General features: G+C 37.1%; 1 protein-coding gene across 1 annotated transcript in view; it reads right to left on the reverse strand.

Annotated features, from left to right (window-relative positions):
• Nucleotides 1-21,262, reverse strand: part of LOC129521223 (transmembrane protease serine 11E-like) — a 43,122-nt gene extending 21,860 nt beyond the window's left edge. The window contains exons 1-3 of the mRNA XM_055342505.1: nucleotides 21,170-21,262; nucleotides 5,569-5,693; nucleotides 1,447-1,568 (exon numbers count right to left, since the gene is read on the reverse strand). Coding sequence (XP_055198480.1) covers nucleotides 1,447-1,568; nucleotides 5,569-5,693; nucleotides 21,170-21,177 — 255 coding nt within the window. The 5' untranslated portion in view covers nucleotides 21,178-21,262. The remainder of the gene's footprint in view (nucleotides 1-1,446; nucleotides 1,569-5,568; nucleotides 5,694-21,169) is intronic.
• Nucleotides 21,263-21,545: the final 283 nt, after the last annotated feature.

Consider the following 21,545-nt stretch of genomic DNA (forward strand, 5'->3'; position numbering starts at 1 on the left):
GTTATAAAATTTATTTTAGTGAGTGGTATTAAAAGACAAGGAAAATAGTTGCATCTTTTCTTGACCATATTAGTTCCATTTTCTTTCCTTTATTTTATATATATAGCTCTAGAAAAGAGTTTATTCAGATGTTTCCTGATTCAGTGCTTATACATACTGAATTTGTATTCAACCAGAATTTGAGCTCCTTCTTATCAAGGTATTGAAATCCTCAGGTTTCTAGTCTATCAAGTAGTTTTTAGGTGGGTAACTTCCATTATTTTCTTACTCAGGATATGGAAAATTGAAGACAATTTTGAAATCAGTTGAATGCCTTAATTTTCACAAACTTCGTGAAAGAATGAAAATCGGTAGTAGATGGCTCCAAAACTAGGTATCCCAACTTCTAGGTTAGGCTGTTTCCCATCACAACATACCACTAATTACCTCACAGACTGTCAGGAAAAGTCCAAATGATTCTCTAAGTAATCTGATGGTGATTAGAAATCATGACCCAGGGATCCCTGGGTGGTGCAGCGGTTTGGCGCCTGCCTTTGGCCCAGGGCGCGATCCTGGAGACCCGGGATCAAGTCCCACATCGGGCTCCCGGTGCATGGAGCCTGCTTCTCCCTCTACCTGTGTCTCTGCCTCTCTCTCTGTGTGTGTGTGTGACTATCATGAATAAATAAAAATTAAAAAAAAATCATGACCCAGGTGCTTGTTCTCTTGGCCTATACTGATCATTTTTCTACTTTTTAAAACATTTAATTCATCTCTGAGGATGAATGTTGAAGCCTTAAGTATAGAGATGAGTATCCATGTGTCTCCTATAGACTTATATACCCAAAAGTAATCCAAGGTCAGAAAATTTTGTTGTTTTTTTTAAATATTTTATTTATTTATTCATGAGAGACAAAGAGAGAGAGAGAGGCAGAGACACAGACAGAGGGAGAAGCAGGCTCCATGCAGGGACCCCAATGTGGGACTCGATCCCGGGACTCCAGGATCATGCCCTGGGCTGAAGGCAGGTGTTAAACCGCTCTGAGCCACCCAGGGATCCCCAGGTCAGAAAATTTGAATATGAAAATACTAGTCAAGTATGTGTCTGAATAGTTTCAATCTTGTGCTCAAAGGTGTCTTCTCTGAGATACAGCAGTCATATTTTGGGTCACCCTCACATTCCCAGAATTTCTGGACTCTGCTGATCAAAATTGTAGCACTAGCTTTGGAAGAGTGAGTGGGAAGGACATGAAGTAAGGGATAAAGTTCACTTGGTTCAACCTTGCAAGGCATACTCTCCCAAGTCATGTATTGACATTTTTGTTTTATATTTCTCTGGCAGGGCTGCTTCCCATTTTTCAAAGGTATGCAAGATCAGTTGAATGGATGTTTTGAAACCTACGTACCAAAAAAATACCATATAAAGTGATAGCAAATGCCCTAGAAATGGAGGGAAAATGTGCTTACCATTGATTCAATTTTCTGACTCATTTCTGTGAAATTTTTAGAAGCCTCTTTTCCAAAGTCATCATACAGTTTGTTACTTGTAAATGATAATGTGCCATAGTAATTGTAGGTCTTTCTCTGATCTATGAAGAGAGGGGAGAAAACCATCATACTTTTCACCAGATGTGTGTAAAGCATCATTATTTCTGTTTGGTGGTTGCTAGAAAGACTGAGACTAGAGAGAATGGCCCTACCCCAAGTCAACATCTCCATCATCTTGCCCTGAGTTCATGGTTATCTAAGAATAAAAGACACCAACATTCATCATCATAAGATTTAGAGTGTAAAAGCCATAAGCTATGCCTGGTGTTCCTGCAGGCTAATTAGTCATGTGTTATCCATTTCTGAATTAGCATGAGAGGCAGCAAGTCATGCCATCTGAGCATACAAACAAGAATGGATTTGGAAGTTTCCCAAGAGTAAACGCACTTTTATATTCCAAAAGTAGATTCCTCCCAATTCAATAAACCATAAAACCATATCAATTCTGGCCACAAGAACTGTCATATAAGAAAATCTATTTGGGGTAAAGAAGATGAAAACGCTTGGTGTTCAGTTAGAGAGCTAGACCTACCATCTGACATAACCTTAAAGTGACACTTGGTTTTTACCTGGCTATGGTCAGGTATGGTCACTCCATTTATTTTCTCCCAACAGCCACAGGGATTGTCTTGTCTTGCCACTGGCTGCACTTTCTGTACCCATTTTAAGCAGCCCACATTTTTGGCCCACTGAAAATTAATGCATCATTCATCACCCTTCTATACATGAAGCAAGCATGGAACCCTAAGATTCATTCATTCAACAAATATTAATGCTGACTACCTTTTCTATGACTCTGTATTGAGTATTAGAAATATAATGGTGTAGGAAGCCCCGGTGGCCCAGTGGTTTGGTGCCGCCTTTGGCCCAGGGTGTGATCCTGGAGACACGGGATTGAGTCCCGCATTGGGCTCCCTGCATGGAGCCTGCTTCTCTCCCTCTCCCTCTGCTTGTGTCTCTACCTCTCTCTCTCTCTCTCTCTCTCTCTCTCTCTCTCTCTCTCTCTCTCCCTCTCTCATGAATAAATAAATAAAATCTTTTTTAAAAAAGACATATAATGGTGATCAAGACAGTTGTGTGTAGTTATTATAGGATAATGGAATGTACTTCACCCATCTTCAATTTCTCTCCTCTTCTCTCTTGCTTCTCATTCTTTCCATCTTCACTTGAACCCAAGAGGAAAAGGAAACTAACACTGGGCACCTGTGTCCCAAGTACACTCACGTATCTCATTTAATTTACCATATCTCATGAGAAGGCAGTATTGTCCACATTTAACAGATAAGGACTACAGTCTCCAAAATGTAAGTAAATTGCCCAGCCGTAACATGACGTAGCCAGAAAAGACAGAACTGGATTTCAAGTCAAGGTCCAGCTCTCAGAGCACAAATCCTCTTTACATACCACTTCTTGGGGTGGGAAAAACTACTGGAAATTTTCAAAAGAACTTTCTGGCCATCCAAAGGATTTGGTTCAAGTAGGAAAGGATTTGATAAGGCTAGGAAATGGCCAGTGATGCAAACAGGAGATGGATGGCAGCCTGAAAGGTCAGGGCCTCCTGGGAATTAGCCACCAAAGTGAGAGGCTAAGGAGGTTTTGCCTTTCTCCCTCTTTCCTTACTTTCCTTTCATTAAATGGCCTTCACCTGAATGGCCAGAGAGACCTGAAATGCAGGCAAAACTCTGGAAATACACATAGTCTCGAGTAAGGTTTTTAATTTACGGAAATATTGAACACTGGGTCTAAATTGAGCCTAAGAATCTGCATTGCTAACAAACTCCCACGTGATGCTGCAGGTGGCGGGACCTAATCCCTCACTGAAAAGTTAGTGTCTCGAGAGAAGAACCGACTCTTACATATTGGTCCTGTTCTCTTTTAAATTATTAGATTGATATATTTGAAACTGCCATTTATATAAGCCAAAAATGGTCAAATACCAACAATTTCATATGCTTCAACCAAACGAACAACTTGTCTGTAGTCAATATTTTACTTTGCTCAATAGACTCAAACAGGTCACTAAGTCAAAACATATTCCCAGTTGCCAGAATTATATGGCATGTGTAGTTGTCGGAAAATATTACTGGGAAATATTAACAGAAAAGTAAGAAAAATAAGGATGAACATTAGTTTGCTGATAAGTTTCTAAAAAGTTTGTGAATCTGTAACCTACATGGATGTTGCTCATAATAGAGTCACCTTCTGTCATTTAATTCTCAGAGGGGCAGAAATGCAGCCCCAAAGGCCCCTGAACACCAGCTGCACACACAATTCTATGCTGCCCTGGGCTTTATGCCAAATTGATGTTTTTTTTCAAGCTGAGTTACCTCCATCTTAATCTATTTCTGTAACTCTTTAGTTTACTTTGGTTATCTAGCTATGCCAACTCCTAAATGCTTATATGCTATATTCACTCTATTCTTTGTATCTCCAAACAGAGGGCAGATCACACGTGCAAGACAGTAACACGCATCACAACAATCACTGGTTATTCAGGTGTGCTGTGTGGGCAGTGGATGTTGGGTGTTCCATAATACTGCACTGATCATCCAAACAATAGGGCCCAGAAGCAGGTTACTGGAAAAATCTTGCCAGGTTTTCATTGTTATGTGTGTGAGCAAGATGGCTTGGGAAGAGGCAAAGGGAGAAGCAGTAAGAACCATTTTCTCTCACTGAGGTAAGGAGAGCTCTAGCTTTAATAAGGATCCTTTGTGAAGCCAGACAAACTGAAGTATGCCCCCATGAAAATATCATAGGTACGATTCACTAATCTTTATCATTCAGTATTCAATACATATTAATTAAGTACTTAATATGTGCCAGGATCCTGCTAAGTTCTGGAAATACAGAAATGAACAAAATACAGTGCTGGGCATCTGTGGAGAGGAACAATGATGTTTACAGTATAATGAGATGATATATTCATAACAGAACTGTAGAATTAAAAAGTCATTTTAGCCACTTTTTTTTCCTTTTAATTAAAAACATGCTCCAAAGAAATAACCAAAATGTAGATACTCCAAAGTTTAAAGACTTGTGTGTGGGTAAGTTCTACCAAAAAAAAGAGTCTTTGCTTTAAATATTTTTTCTTCAAACTACCCAAAAATGATCTACCTTGCTTTAGAAATTGAGATTGGAATTGAGATTGTGTCCGCTAGTGGAAGAAGATAACCAATTTACAGATCATTATGTCTTTTTACAGGAGAGCAACTTGTGCAAATTCCCAATTAAATTAGAATCAAGTAATTAGCTTCTTTGGTTACAGTGTCTTGAACATCAAAGCATTAGCTAGTCACTAAGGGTGATATTAAGCCAATAGGTCGTAGTAGAGTCAACTAATTATAACTTGAGGCAGAGTAGAGGGAAACTTCAGAAGGGTTATTACACCCTGGAAGAACAGTCCTAAAGTACCCTGGGGACCTTTCTAATAACAGAGCACTCATGGTTCATCTAGTTGTGAGATACCTGATTACCACAGAGTTAACCTCTTTATAATTAACCTTCTCAGCATATCCTATCTCCTTTAATCACATGCAGTACAACCCAAGATGAGATTTAAAATAACAGAAATAGGCACTTACTAAACAATATATCATTACGAGCATTTTTCCAGCTTATTAGTACAGAATAGAGCCAACTTTTCTATGATCCTTGATGATGTAATTAACTTGGGGGCTCTAAGGATTTCAAATAGTTGGAATAATTTTAAATCAAGGCGATTGCCCTACATCCTCAAACAACTCAACGCTACCTCTCCTATGGTCTTTTCCTATGTAATTTTTGATTATCGCTTATTAATGAATATAAAATCTAGCATGCTATTCCCAGCAGGAAACATTGCTCCATCAAAGACAGAAGAAAAAAAAAATCCTCTTTGGCTTGTGAGGATTGAGAAAAACAAGACAGGTAAAGGATTCTTTGAACTAGCTATGCAAATGAGTTGCAGTCATGAATGAATAAGCCTGAGACAAATCCAAACAGGAGTGCACATGAAGAAATATTTGGGGGAAGTCACATGGTGCTAGGGCAGCTCATACTTACTATATCTCACATAATGAACAGTAAGTCCAATGCACACCGCCAGAACAATCAGGGAGATAAAGGTGATGAGGCCAATAACCCAGGGCTCCAAACAAACTCTCTTCCTCTTCTTCACCACAGCTGGCCTGAGCAAGAAAGCAAATAAATGGGTTATATCACATGGTGCACTCCACCTACCCCTTAGGTAAAGCAGATATGTCCAGGGAATTCAGGACACTCGGGGTAGAGTCCCATTTTGGTTTAGAACACATCCTGGTTTGCAGTGTGCTGAAGCCAGTCCTGGCTCTGGTTACCTGACCTTAGGCAAGTAATTTGACATCCCTGTGCCTATTTCCTCCTCCATAAAGTGAAGATAATAATGGTAGTACCCATCTCATGGGATTGTCATAAGGATTAAATGAATTACTCTGTATAAACTGTCGACGACAGTGTGTGACATGTAGAAAGTACCATGTATGTGTTAGCTATGATTTACTGAGCTGGCTATCCAAAATACTAAGTGTAGCACAGTTGGAGCTATGCCAATGTTTAAAGCCTGTTTTTACCATTCTAAAATCTTTTTTTTAAATTATTTATTAATTTATTCATGAAAGAAACACAGAGAGGGGCAGACACACAGGCAGAGGGAGAAGCAGGCTCCCTGCGAGGAGCCCAATACAGGACTCGATCTTGGGACCTCAGGATCACACTCTGAGGCAAAGACAGACGCTCAACCACTGAGCCATCCAGGCATCCCACCACTCTAAAATCTTAAATGGCCTACAAAATACGTTACAGCTTGAGCCGTACTGTTCCGGATAGAATTTCTAATTCTACCCTCTATTTGTCTGATTTATTTACAAACAAACTTTGAGGACACACATAAGAGATAACCAGAGCTCTTTTCTAAAGAACCTGAGTGCTTGCACTCTAAACCTCAGTAACGCTACAGGAAATCCTTTCTGCGTAAGATTCCCTCAACCTCTCCCATTTATTTGCCTTCAAAAACATGTTACTGAAAACTGTTGGTCAGCTGGGTTTCTGTTTAATTAGTATGATTGCTGTTCCCTTGTGTTATAATAGTTACTAGGCGAACTCAAAAGCTAGAATAAAGAATAATAAGTCAGAGTTGGCTAAGGAGTTTGAATACGAAGCTGTTATTTTACATTTCTTGAGGTGTTTATCACCCTGGTACAATCCTTGGCATGTATGCTTATCTTCAGAGCACCGTCTGCTACGTGAGGACTGGGAGGAAGTGTAGTACTATCCTGGAGGAGCACAGGAGTTCAATCAGAACCAGAAAGATTCTGAATCCAGCTCTTTCCTTAGCATCTGTGCAACTTGGACAAATCATTTAAATGCTGTGCTAAGTTCTTTATATGTTAATAAGGGACAGTATAGCCCTTGTGTCTAAAATACAGGATTGATTGTGGGATCCTGAATGAGATCATGAGTGTGAAAACTTCTTGCAAACTGCAAAGCTATTTTTGCAATAAATAATTTTTGCTTACAAGAATCAAGGGGACTCTGTTTTGGGTTATGTAGGACCAACATGTGATATCATTTTGCTCCCTATCACACCGTCATCACACCCTGGCTCTGCCTTAATGTTTTGTTCTATGGGAACATTGTCACAGAAGTCAATATTGTCATTCCTGCTACATGACTCTGCTCCTCCTGAAGGCACTGAGATCTAGGGAAAGGCTCCAGAGACTCTACTTAGGTCTCCTGTCTTGTTCTTGTGATTTTCCAATGGGACTGTAGCCAAGGACATTTCATCTTCTTCTCCTCCATCTCTTCAATCTTCAGTGCTCCCTTGAGTGATATTCCAAACACCTGATCCTAGAATGGCAATTACTGCAAGATGAAAAGATCGCTCCATGAGGAGTCACTAATTGTTTATGCGCAAATGTGCCTAAGAAACCTAAAAACTGATCCCTGTTTCTTCTCAGAATGCTTGCCATTCACCTGTTGCAGAGAAAGGAGATGCATATGGCAGATGTAAGCAAAACTTTGGGGGAAATACGGGAAGGGAAGAGCTTTTCAATAGACATCAAAACATGCCAGATAAAGAATATGAATTTGTAATTGTAGCAAATGTGGTACAGTTATCAAAAATGTATGATCATTGTGTAGAGTTGTAAAATATGGCAGAAGTTCTAATTGTTCTATGACTTTTAACAAGACAGAAAGTAAAACAGAGCAGCTGGTAAATTGATGGGATAAATTTAGAAATATTAACATGGAAATAGTCAATGATTTATTTAAGGAAAAAATACTGCAGAAAAATATGCATTCTATCTTCCAGTTTTTTTAAATAATGAAACTGTGTATGTACATAGCAAAATGTATACAGACACAAAATTACTAAGACCAAGAACTGTAAGAGCAGAAATAAGAAAGAAACTTTAATTTTATTTACTTTCTGTATGATTGTGGATTCATTTTTTTTTAACCAGAATCATTACAGCTTTTGAATTAAACAAAAGAGAGATTTTAAAAAGGTAAAAACAATTGAAAGAAGATTTTATGTCTTGTTTCTGGATTTCCCATCACAACTATGTCCAAGGTATTGATGTGTTCTCCTTTCCTGACCCCCACCTTTCACAACTATTTTAGTGATGCTGTCTTTGGTGGCTTTGGAGGAGACAAGATGGGTAACATGGGATAAGAAAAAAAAATCCATCAAAAAAACACTTTGATAAACAATTAGGAGAGTCTTATTCTAAGTCCTGCCACCAACTTACTTACTGTATAATCTTGTACCACTAGATTCAATTCTCTCTCTTATTTTCTCCATGTCTAAACCAGAGATGATAATTTCAGACCCCACCTAACATGGTTAGCTATGTAGAGATAAAAACGATGAAGTTTTTTTTATTACTTTGAACTCACAAGCAGAAAATCATCTGCAAGGACTATTATTATTATCATCATTATTTTAATTATTAATAATAATGGTAATGACCACATTACTGAGATGTTTGTCCTTTGAAACATTATCCCTTCCCTTTCCAGTCTGTATGGCATTGCTTTTCAAACCGAATCACCCTGCTTCTTAATTACTTTTTTTGTTCCTCTCTTAGAAAGAGATTCAATACTCTGGTAATGTGGTAGAAATGTGCTCAAAAAAATAGGTAAAATGGAGGAGTAAATCCATATTACATATCAATATACCCTCGATTAACCCCTCCTGTAAATAAACCCTGTTGAAACTTAATCTTTTCAGGTAAAATCACCTTCAGACAGATTGGATAAATTCTTACAGCTTTGATGGTGTCAACTTTCTTTTTTTCTATGATTTTTCCTTTCAATTTGAAGACATGTGTGATTAAATGATGAATATAGCAGTTAAAATATGGGTATATTTTTATAAGTCTAAAATTGCCAGAAGACAAATAACATGCCCAGAGTTGTATTATCGTTATTACTTCTTAACGTGTCATTTTGAGAATAGTATGAGGGACAACTGGCTGGCTCAGGGGTGGAATGTCTGCCTTTGGCTCAGGGTGTGATGCCGGGGTCCTGGGATCGAGTCCCACATCGGACTCCCTGTGGGGAACCTGCCTCTCCCTCTGCCTATGTCTCTGCCTCTCTCTGTGGATCTGTCATGAATAAATAGATAAAATCTTTAAAAATAAAAATAAGAGTACTGAAAAAGAAAAACAGCAACTACAACAAAAAGGCAAGGGCAAAAAAAAAAAAAAAAGATACTAAGGCAAATACACCCCTTGGCAAGCATGGAGAGTAGTCATGGCTCAGAGTGCTGCAGAGGAAAGTTTATTGGAACAAACCCCCACATAACACCACCATCGTAGACTGATTAACAGTGGATCTCAAACTCTTTGCTCATCCTCTGTAATGGCAAGCAGCACTGATATTCTTAGACTACATGTTTCGTCAACCCAGGTCAGCTAAGATGTTTTTTTTTTTTTTTTATAAATTAATTTTTATTGGTGTTCAATTTACCAACATACAGAATAACACCCAGTGCTCATCCCGTCAAGTGTCCCCCTCCGTGCCCGTCACCCATTCACCCCCACCCCCCGCCCTCCTCCCCTTCCACCACCCCTAGTTCATTTCCCAGAGTTAGAAGTCTTTATGTTCTGTGTCCCTTTCTGATATCTCCCACACATTTCTTCTCCCTTCCCTTATATTCCCCTTCACTATTATTCATATTCCCCAAATGAGTGAGAACATACACTGTTTGTCCTTCTCCGATTGACTTACTTCACTCAGCATAATACCCTCCAGTTCCATCCACGTTGAAGCAAATGGTGGGTATTTGTTGTTTCTAATGGCTGAGTAATATTCCATTGTATACATAAACCACATCTTCTTTATCCATTCATCTTTCGATGGGCACCGAGGCTCCTTCCACAGTTTGGCTATTGTGGACATGGCTGCTAGAAACATCGGGGTGCAGGTGCCCCGGCGTTTCATTGTATCTGAATCTTCGGGGTAAATCCCTAACAGTGCAATTGCTGGGTCGTAGGGCAGGTCTATTTTTAATTCTTTGAGGAACCTCCACACAGTTTTCCAGAGTGGCTGCACCAGTTCACATTCCCACCAACAGTGTAAGAGGGTTCCCTTTTCTCCGCATCCTCTCCAACATTTGTTGTTTCCTGCCTTATTAATTTTCCCCATTCTCACTGGTGTGAGGTGGTATCTCATTGTGGTTTTGATTTGTATTTCCCTGATGGCAAGTGATGCAGAGCATTTTCTCATGTGCATGTTGGCCATGTCTATGTCTTCCTCTGTGAGATTTCTCTTCATGTCTTTTGCCCATTTCATGATTGGATTGTTTGTTTCTTTGGTGTTGAGTTTAATAAGTTCTTTATAGATTTTGGAAACTAGCCCTTTATCTGATATGTTATTTGCAAATATCTTTTAAATGAACATGTGCATGATATCTATAAAGCTGGTGGTCCCAAAGCATTATTATCAAGGTCAGCAAACTCTTCTATAAAGTTCCAGATAGTAACTATTTCGGGCTTTCTGGATCACAAATTCTCTTTTGCAACGACTCAGCTGTGCCCGTATAGCCACAAAGCAGCCATAGACAATATGCAAACAGATGTGCCCAGCTGTGTTCCAATAAAACTTAATTTCTGTACACTGAAATTTGAATTTCATATAATTTTCACTTGTCATGAATAGTTTTCTTCTTTTCAGCCACAGAAGTATAAAAATCATTCTTATCTCAAGCACTGTACAAAAACAAGTGGTGGACCATAGTTTACTGATGAATGACTTAAGCAATAGCCTACAAGTCAATGCTAATTGTGTTCGGAAGCCATAATAATCCTTTCACTTTCTAGTCTCATCTGCATGGCAAATTTAATGTAGTCTGTCTCCAATCCCATTGCCACTGATTTTGTTCTGGAATTCTCACTAAAACTTGTCCTATCGCTTAATAACAGGTTTCTCTTCTGTCTTCATAATCTCTAAATCATTCTCCATTCCAGACAGTAAGCTGTCTTTCTAGAAATGATGGAGCCAATGTCTGAGACTACTAGAAACCCAAGTTGGCCTTAGTTAGCCTGGCATTCGTCTTTTCCCCATGAGCTTCCAGGCTCTTTGCCTTTGCCTCTGCTTGCCTCCTACATGGAGTAACAGAGTTTATGCTTTGCTTGCATCTTAAAAGCTCATGCGTATTTAAGAGCCAGTTCAAAAACTCCCCTCCACTTCAGTTAGGCTTACCCTGAGCATCACAATAAGGTACATATTTTGGGCTCCTTAAGGACAGGGACTGAGCCTTACTTATCTCTATATTCTCCAATCACATGCTCAAGATATGTTCATAGAAGGAATTGAATTGAAGTTGACTAAACCAGATTAAACTGACCATTTGTCCACACCACAATATGGGTTTTCATATCTCTCAAAGCACTTCTGGTTTGCCTTAACTTGGCATATTATACACAAGGAAAGACAGGTCGGACATTGTGGATTATAGTTACTATTTAAGTAAAACCCAATCTCCAGAAAACATTTTATATAATGTCAAGTTTTGTAATTAATATTTCTATATCACCTGTGCTTAAAATACATGATTTTCCAACTGTTATTTGATCTATCCACTGTAAAGTGTTATCATAGTATAGAAAGTGACAAATGCAAATGAGGCCACATTAATATCAGGAAACACATCATTATTTGAGATTACTGAATGTCTGCATTATAATATCAAAACAAAAGCTTGAAGAAAGATACTACAATGAAGTAACAACCTAGTACCTTATGACATTGTTAATCCCCTAAATCAGTGTTTAGGACTTAAAATGTCAATTAATAAATATTCCATTTTTGTTACATTTTTGCAACTAGCTTATTTCTTTAGCTTATTGAGTTGTGCCTGCTTTTCCTATCCACACAAATACTTCAGGTGATTTCTCCTCTGTGAAAGACGCAAACCAGCAGGCATTGGAGAGACCTTTAATCTTTCTTATATTTTGTTGAATGAGACTATAAAAATATACAGGGTGGAACTAAAATTTGTGTATGTGTGAATAGATCATATCTTTTCATTGCTGGGTTATTCTTTTAAAGAAATACAAATTACTTCTCATAAAATTGCAAAGAACATATTTTTGTCCTATTAATTGCTATACAAACATACCTATAAAGTGTCTAATAACATCAGCCAGGCCCTTGGACTGAACTATGTGTGCATTCTCAAAAATGAAAACTATGAATGGTTCTCATAGAAAAGTTACAATTACAACAAGGTAGTTGGCTAATTACCAGAAAACCATTTCCATTTTCTCTTTATAGCACTAAGATAATTGATAAGAAACCCATTGTTTTTATTATAAATAATTTATATTCCACCCTGTTCTAGATTAGCTTAAGGTAACTACTTATAAGGAGATATAAACATATGAGTAAAGATATGTGTGTGTGTGTATATATATATATATACACACATATATGAATGAGCAATACTAAAACCACATTAATTCCCATCTAGACATTTCCTTAAGTCAAGCCACAGAATTTGTAGCTTTCCAGCAGCCAACTCAAAAACAAAAATAAACAAAGCAAACAAGCAAACCCCGTTCAGGTACATTTTTCATGGCAACCATAGGATAAACAATGAGCAATTATTCAGTAACAATACAATTATTTTCCTCATTAAAAAAAATACTATGTAATGTAATGAACTATATTCTCTACAATATTCCTAATATTGAAACAAAAATTAGTTTTATAATACTCTTAGTGTTTCCTTCAATATAGGCAAGTGGCATTAATTACTATTTAATAAAAGCAATTTGATAGTGTGGGGGAAGGGGCAACATGAATCATTCATACCAAACTCTATGATAATATTTTTAAATATCTGACAATACTCCTTAATTATTATTAAAATGACTCCTTAATGGTATCTTCACATTATAAAGTATTTAAAGATTATTGAAATTGTAGGCACAAAAATAGAGTATTATTTGGTACAGTAGTAAGTTTTTAATGAACATTGTGACAGAAGACCCTACCACTCATTAACTGCTAAGTTAAGCAAAGCTTTGCTTAACTTAGCCCATTCCTATATTTAATCAACCATAAAACTCAAGTGATAATATCTTTCTTTCCACCTACTTTAAAAGGAAGTTGTGAAGATCATGTATGCAATCATAAGACTTTGTTAAATATATGATTTATATTACTGGCAAGTATCAGTGGCACCTCAACAGTAAGGAATGTCTCTGATCTTCACTGTGTGATCATCAAGGTATTTATTAAGTTCCCAGCCAGATACGGTGTAGCATAGGAATCTACAAACTGAGATTCAGGTTGACACTTTGTCTGACCTCTAGAAATGTGCAATCACAGATAGATATGGTACAACAAAGTTTAAAGATATTATTAAGTAATTATGTATGGGTTTATAGACTTATAAATTGAGCTATTTCATCTTTGATTCTATTAATATATTTGCTTTCTTTTCCTCAAACTCTTTCTACTTCAAGATAATAAATTGGCATGATCTCAATAAGGAACTTTAAAAGCAATGGTTTCCCACAGAAATGTTGAGAAGGGATGCCACTGCAGCTAGTCATAGGGAATTGTACACACTTGAAAACATGTAAGAAAAATAAAAATTAACAGAGTATGTAAGTATGTGGTGGCAGGTGTTATCAGAAGAAAAATAGCTGAGAAACCCAAGCTCAGAGACACTTTCGAGGCTGCTAATATAGACTTTCAGAAACTTTTTGTAATGTTCGATGTCTTCCTACCAAATCTTTCTCATGACTTCGTTTAGTTGCCTCCTATTACAATTGACATTATATAGTAGCAATAGCTCTGAACTGTAAGACCAGTGACCTGCATCTTAGTCCTAAAGATTTTAGCTTAAGGATTAAGTCCTTTCATCAAAGTCTGAAGTTTCTTAGGTGAGAAAACTGAAAGTATATTCAACATCACATAAGTTCCAGCATCCCTTAACCCTCAATTTGTATGATGTTGAAATGTGCTTTCATTTTCTTCATCTGTTAAAAAATGATGAGGACATTAAATGATCTAGATGCTCTTTAATTTCCAGCAAAGTTAGTATTCCATGCCTCACCTAACTTTAAAATGCTTAACATTTTTATAATTAAAATTCAACATTTACTAAACAATTAGCTTTAACGTAATTTTTCAAATGCGTCATTTTTCTGATTGCCACATGCCAGATGACTGGAACAAAATAAGGAACTGCAAGTGATTTTAAATAATACAAGTTTCATATAAGGAAGTCATAAACTTTTTTTTTTAAGATTTTATTTATTTACTCATGAAAGACAGAGAGAGAGACAGAGACAGAAGCAGGCTCCATGCAGGGAGCCTGACGTGGGACTTGATCCCGGGATTCCAGGATCACACCCCAGGCTGCAGGCAGCGCTAAACTGCTGCACCACCAGGGCTGCCCCAGAAGTGAGATTTCTTTTTTTTTTTTTTAGAAGTGAGATTTCTTGATCAATAAATTTCCTGCCCCAGTTGCTGGCCTATAATATATGGAAGTATTGAGTCTTAACTTTTGAATGTGATACCAAATTAGAACCATAAAATTATAAAAGAGGTATTATTTTATCCAAAAGAATGAAATAATTTCAGTTTCCAATGCTCATGGCCTTAATTCATATCCGCAGCTCAATTTACATGGCAAATCTTCAGACCCATATATCTATCTACTGCCTACTGCTGATCACAATAGGATATACTTCTCATCATTCAAACTTAATATGTCTGTAGATACTTATAGGTGTCTACCCCAAATATTTATTCTAAATAATACAATGTTTGATTTTTGATTTGATTTGATATTTGATTTGATATTTGATTGAGCACACGACCATCTTGGAAAATAGAATATAGTGTCCCTTGTCCATAGGAGTTACCATGTGAATAATTTCTGACTAATAGAGTCTCTATTCCAGAGGGTAGAATCTTGATGTGCGTTTCATAGCTAGAATGCGTATGTGCTAGTTGGAGCTCAGGCAATCACGCTGAGCCATGTTTTAGAGGACACATATTCATTGCTGATGGGACAGCGCAAAGGTAGAAGCCTAGATTTACTTTGCGAATCTCCCTACAGGCCTGCCTGCCTCCAGACTTGTTTATATTAATTCCATTTTTTATAAACCACTATTACCCTAAATTTCTTGTCCCTCATACATAGCTAAATCTGATGCTATTGCAAGATGCAAAACAGATGAGTTGCAATCAAGGTGAACGCCACTTTTATGTAATTATCTTTGAAAAAAATTATCTTTGGGAAACTAATTTTTTTATACTTTATATGGGAAAGATGATAAAATATCCTTAATATTCTCTGGCAGCTGAGTTTAAGATACTCTTTTGATTATACTCTATGACTTTTAGCAAATGACTTCCATCTTACTTCTTAGGGGAGATAAAGATCTGTCTGGGCTTTGGCATCAGTTTAGATTCAGTTCTGGCTCTGCCTCTCACCCTCTCACTCACTAGGTGGCTCTGAAATTACTCTCTCTGAGTCTACATTTCCCCATCTATAGATGGGGCTAATGAAAGACCTAAATATAGGGTTCTTCTGAGGGTTAAATGAAATAACACCCACAGAGCACTTGGCATCAGGCCAGGCACACAGTAACTGCTCAACAAATGTTGGCTGTTGTCACTATTTCCTACTTCATGATGAGAAATTAATTTGTTTTCAAAGTGGGATGAAAAATCCCTCAAGTTGCCTCCTGTGTACCTAAGAGGATAAGGAGAAGATAGAGAAGTGAGGCTCCCAAGCCTTAGTGCCACTTGACCCAAAGCAACTCTGCTCCATGTGTCAGGGGTTTACATTAGGTCTTATGTGCAAAAAGGAATTCAGCTGAGAAAGATGTATGTTCCCATACCTCTGGAGTATGTCTCCAGCTCTACGAATCACTTACTCAGAGATTTGGAAATCTCAGTCTTCCTAATCTTTGGCTTCCTATGTAAAAATTCATGGTAATATTAAAATTATCTACCTTAAAGCGTTGTTGATAAGTACCAAATAAGAAAATAAATGGTGGAATCATCTATATGGAATATATACATATTTTTTCCTACTCTATGTACCCTCTCTGAATTTTGCTAATGCAACCTGACAAGCTTTTAAAGTGAACAACTAATTTTTAAAAGGCAATATATTTCTAGACATACTCAAATGTAATGGTAATAACAATAACAATAGTATTTCCTGGGTCATGTAGGAACATATTTCCTGTGTTAATGTAACTCTTCTACTTGACAGTATTGGATTCAGGTTGCAGGGGAACAGGAAGATCAGACTCTATCTCATCTCTAGTATGACTGACTCACACATTCCTGTAACCACATGCAAATTACCTAATCTTTGAAGGTTGTATCCCCTACTTTATAGAATGCAGATAGCAATACTTCCTGCCTACCAGCCTTGAAAGTCTACTGAGAAGACCATCCATTGAATAAGAGCATTGTTTTTTGTAAATATAACTTTTGTATCTTTTGACACAATGAGACAGTTAAGGCATCCTACCAGTGGAAACACTGAGGTGGATACACATGAAGATGGCACAACACTGTGGTTAAGGGCATAGGTTTGGAGTCAGATAGACATAGATTAATTCCCAGTTCTGTCACATATTAGCTCTGGGCAAATAAGGTTACCATCTGAACCTCAATTTCCTCATTTATAAAATGGGTATAATAACATAACCATAGGTTGCTTTAAAGATTAAACACCGTGTTTTAGAACAGTAGTTGGCACATAGAACATGTAAAACAAATGACAGCAATTATTATTTTGTTCTGCACTGACTCACAGTTTGACTTTAAACAAAGGGCCAAATTCCTCTGTATCTACTTTTGTAGCTTTGAAAAAGAGATATCATCTGACATCTACAGATGAAAGATCGCAGGATAGAATTTAGTGATGATATATGGTACTTTGGGTTCCCCTAAGCTTAGTTCTATTATCTCAGAATTACTATTCAAAAAATCTCACAAATTGCCCAACCGCACAGACCATGTATGTAAGTGGGAGAAGTTTGGGCTTGCAGATTCTGGCATGACTTGGTGTCTCTACACCCATTTTCCCCCTCAACCTCTTAAAACTTTCCTATTCTCTAATCCACTTGTTTCAAACGTATTTAATGATGCCTGAAACGGTGGGAGCATTCTTCCTAATTCTCTCCCATCATCTTCTATGAGAATATGTGCTTCGAGAAGTTCTTTGTGCATTTCCTCTAACACCTAATGCTGACCAAGCCATGAAAGGCACCCAGAGCACCCATTTTACCACCTTGCATCTTAGAAGACCTGCTCCACAGCCGCCTATGTCACCCTCTCTCAAGTACTAAACACATCAGGCATACTTGTAAGTCTCAGTGCTGATATGGAAGTATATGATGTTGCTGTTTTTTCTTGAATATTTCTATTTATTCCCTCTCTGTATTGAAGGAATGACATATTTTTGGAGGAAAGCAGACAACAATGAAAAAGTAACAATAAGGTCCATCGAGACAATTCCAGCTACCACAAACCCTTCTTTTTCTTCCATGACACGCTGCACTAAGTGAACTTGATTTTCACACAATAGCAAATGTTGCAATCCTCTTTAGAAAACAACGAGGATGCAAGTGATACGCAATACTCTCAGTCACTGATCACCTTTGAAATAGTGCGGCCAATTTAGGTCATATTTTCACCTTGTTTAAATATAGTTGTAAAAAGGTTTAAAAAGGGCCGTCCAAGCATTCCTTAAAATGTTTCTAAAAACCTATCAGTGAAAGTAAAATTACACCACCGCATCTTCCTCCTTCAGCATGTGTGTACATTACTTCATATCAATCTGCACACGATCTGTTTCTTTGCCTAGACACTGTATACCCATTTACGCCTACATATACATACATGCACAACTCCTCTACGTCTCTATCTGTGTGCATGTGTGTGTGTGTGTGTGTGTGTGTGTATTTTCCCTTTCTCCGTCAGAATGCTGACAGAAACTTTCCAAAGACTCTTCCTTTAGCTCCCCGCACATGATAGACAATGTGTTCCAGTAGCAAAACCATAGACTTTAGAGCCAGGAAGGCCAAGATCAGATTCCAGATCCAACGCTTACTAACACTGGACAATGTGAGCTGCACTGATTTCATCTTTCAAATGGAGCAATCGCAGGAAGTGTTTCTCGGGGTATTTTCAGAATTAAATTAGATAGCATTTACAAAATGTACAGCACATAACAGGTGCTCAACAGGTAGTTTTCTTCCACACAAAGTTTAGTATACAGTGAGAACTCACTAAAAGTTGTTACATGGACCAGGACTGATCGTAGCTGAAGGAGAAGTGAGGCCTTGTCAAAACTTGGAGCAGAATCCCATAGCAGCTCTGGGTCTAAACGGCAATATGTCAATACAATCCTTCAGTATCACTGTTGACTGACTTCCAGTGGGGGGCAGCGAGGGGGAACATATGCTCGATTGGCTTTATGTTAAAGTTTCCCTGTAAGCAGATTTTTTTTTTTTCTTTAAGATTGTATTTATTTTTTTCATGAGAGATACAGAGGCAGAGGCTGAGACACAGGCAGAGGGAGAAGCAGGCTCCATGCAGGGAGCCTAATGTAGGACTTGATCCCAGCACCCTAGGATCACGACCTGAGCCAAAGGCAGACACTCAACCACTGAGCCACTCAGATGCCCCTATAAACAGATTTTAATCCAAATTAAGATCCTCCGTGTTAGACACAAACTCTTCAAATCATGTCTTATCTTCCCTTCAGTTTACCATACTTCCTGAAATTATCCTCTCTTCCTTAATCATCACTACATTGCATAAATGAATAGTCTTCTCCCTTGGAGGGAAAGGTGACTAGGGAGAGATCACCACCCATTAAGATATAATTATACCAATTTAAATAAAACAAATGGCTACCTCTTTTCAAAGCTGGCCTATTTCATTTCTGCTTTATTTTCCTTCTGTCCTACAAGTTCCTTTCTTTTTTATGGCTTTATACTGTATCAGTTCTTCTCAAACTTTAGTGTGAATAAGAATTATCTTGTACTTTTAAAAGTATGATTCCCATGCCTCAATCAGAGAGTTATGAGAATTTCTAGGATGAGAACTAGACTTCATTTTTAATGAGCACTCAGTGAATCTAATGGAGGTGGTCCATGGGCCACACATAGACTGAGTGGTAGATCTCACCCTACTGAGTAAAAATTAAAGTTGTCCATTTTTAAAAATTTGCATATTACTCAGATCATCTTTGTGTATCTAAATTTGTGTAGATATTGTCCATAAATTCAGTCTGCTTATCTTTAATTCAGTGGTTGCTGAGGACTAGAGTTAACATATATCCCCATCATCAATAAATATTTATTTAATAAATTTATTATTTAATAAATATATTTTATTCCCAAATCTCTTCCCTATAAACTTATTCTTGATAACGTTTTCTTTAACCTTCTGCTCTGTGTATTTTTATAAAATCCATGTGTTACTCTCTTCATGCTGAAAGGATAGTATAAAATAAGAGTTTGGAGGAAATGGTAACATATAAAGAATACTATTTACTGGTCCAAATTTCTTCTTACTTTTAAATTCTAAAATGGTGGTTTTCATTTAGAACAGGTGAAGTGAGGGAGGGGGCTCTTAGAAATTTGGGTAAAGAGGAAGGAGCACGCCATTTGATAAAACCCCTCAGTGCTTCTTATATGTCTTCCCAGTTATGAGTCAATAAAAAGAAATTGTCTACATATTCCAATTACACCTCTTTCTTCAAAGCACTCCTGTTGGTGCACTTGGTCCTGCAAATGTTCACAGTAAATTTAATCCCTTTCCACCCTAACCCATTCTCTTAACATCTCCTAGACTGAAAAACATAGATGTGCTCCACTTTTTGTGCAGCTTTAGATCAGGAAGGAGTTATTTGTTTCTTTATTTTTTTCCTTGAGAGATATCTTCCCTCTACTCTAAAGTAGGATTAAAAAATAGGTACATCTTTTACTTCAAATTAGAGACTATTCTCAGAAAAATGCATTCTATTATAGCTCTTCTACACAAATTCTAGACTCATTCATAGCTAGCATAGACAAAGCCTGCAATCTGTTTAGTATCTTGAGTTTGATAGAGATTATAAGTTTAAATTAAACCATTCTTTTCTATAGTAATATTCTTAAAGTTAATGTAAAAACAGTGGAACAGAAAAATCACCATGGATTATAGAGAAGTACTCACAAAAGACAGGGAACCTTGAGAAACTGACTAAATTTGTTAGGTCTGTAGCTCTTAGTTGCTTCATTAACATGTATAGAAGAGTATTAAACTTTTCATAAGTATGTGGAATTTTCTTTCAATGACAGAACTTGAGTGTTTTTCCCTATTACGATTCCACTAGAAATTGTACACTTCCAAACCATTTCCTTCTCAATGTAGAATATTTTTTTAAATGATATACCAATATATAAATGAGAGAAAATAAAATTTTAGCCAAAGATAAAATTATTTTTCAGAGCCAAACTAGTACATGGAAACCTTATTACTGTTTAGTTTCTAACTTTGAATGAAAACAACCTCAAAATAATTATGACTTACCTGTTGGAGAAGTGATTGTGGCCAAGTACATCATTGGGTTTATTTTTTAAATCAACTATAATAATTTAATCATATTGTCTTCTTAAATTATTTCTTATTCTTTCAAACCTCTACAGTTTTTAAAATTTAAGCTATTTAAACAGAACTGAATGTAATTTTGATCTGCGTGATCTCAGATTTATTTTTTTTTTCATGTACACCTCTGAAAATAAGAGTATTTTCTCAATAAAACAAACTCCAAATTAAAAACATGTTCTATGCTTGAAACTAACTTAGTTAACTAAAAAGACAGCTGTCAAACTGGATATACCTTTATCTTTTGTTGAACTCATCTGAAAGAATATAGAAAAATACTTGGGGATGAAACCCAGGATGACAGGGAGCAGTAATATAGAGAGAAGAGAAAGGTATTTCTTGACACAATTTCATGTTAAATATCAAAAGTATGTTTCTGTATTAAGCAAATGAGAAATTAGAGATCTACACATTCCCTGGTGTGGTTCATGCTGTTTTAAACTACAAGTGAACTTAAGACAAAGAAAAGGGAACTCACCGATACATTGCTGACCAGCAGGAAAGAGTCCAGTGGAGACCAAGGTCTGCAGTCTAGTGTGTACATCCAGGCTATATCAGCAATTTTGTGGGCTGGATTGAGGTGAAGAAAGAAGTCACTAATGATCTAAATAGAACCAGTCTGACAGGTCTTGGCTAGTGTGGTGGGAACTGTTTGTGTGAGTAGTAGGACAAAGTCGAATTTTATAAGGAGTGGGAGAACATAAATAATTTATAAGCACTTTCTAGGAGCGGGAACTTAAAAGCTATTGCCTTAAGATTATACTATCTTAAAAAATGTTAATGTAAACCAAATTTGTATAAAGGCCAGATGTTTAGATCTAAAAAGAAATGTTAAAATCGTATCACTCAGCTTC

The sequence above is a fragment of the Nyctereutes procyonoides genome, unplaced genomic scaffold (genome assembly GCF_905146905.1).
Source record: "Nyctereutes procyonoides isolate TBG_1078 unplaced genomic scaffold, NYPRO_anot_genome, whole genome shotgun sequence".
NCBI classification, from domain to species: domain Eukaryota; kingdom Metazoa; phylum Chordata; class Mammalia; order Carnivora; family Canidae; genus Nyctereutes; species Nyctereutes procyonoides.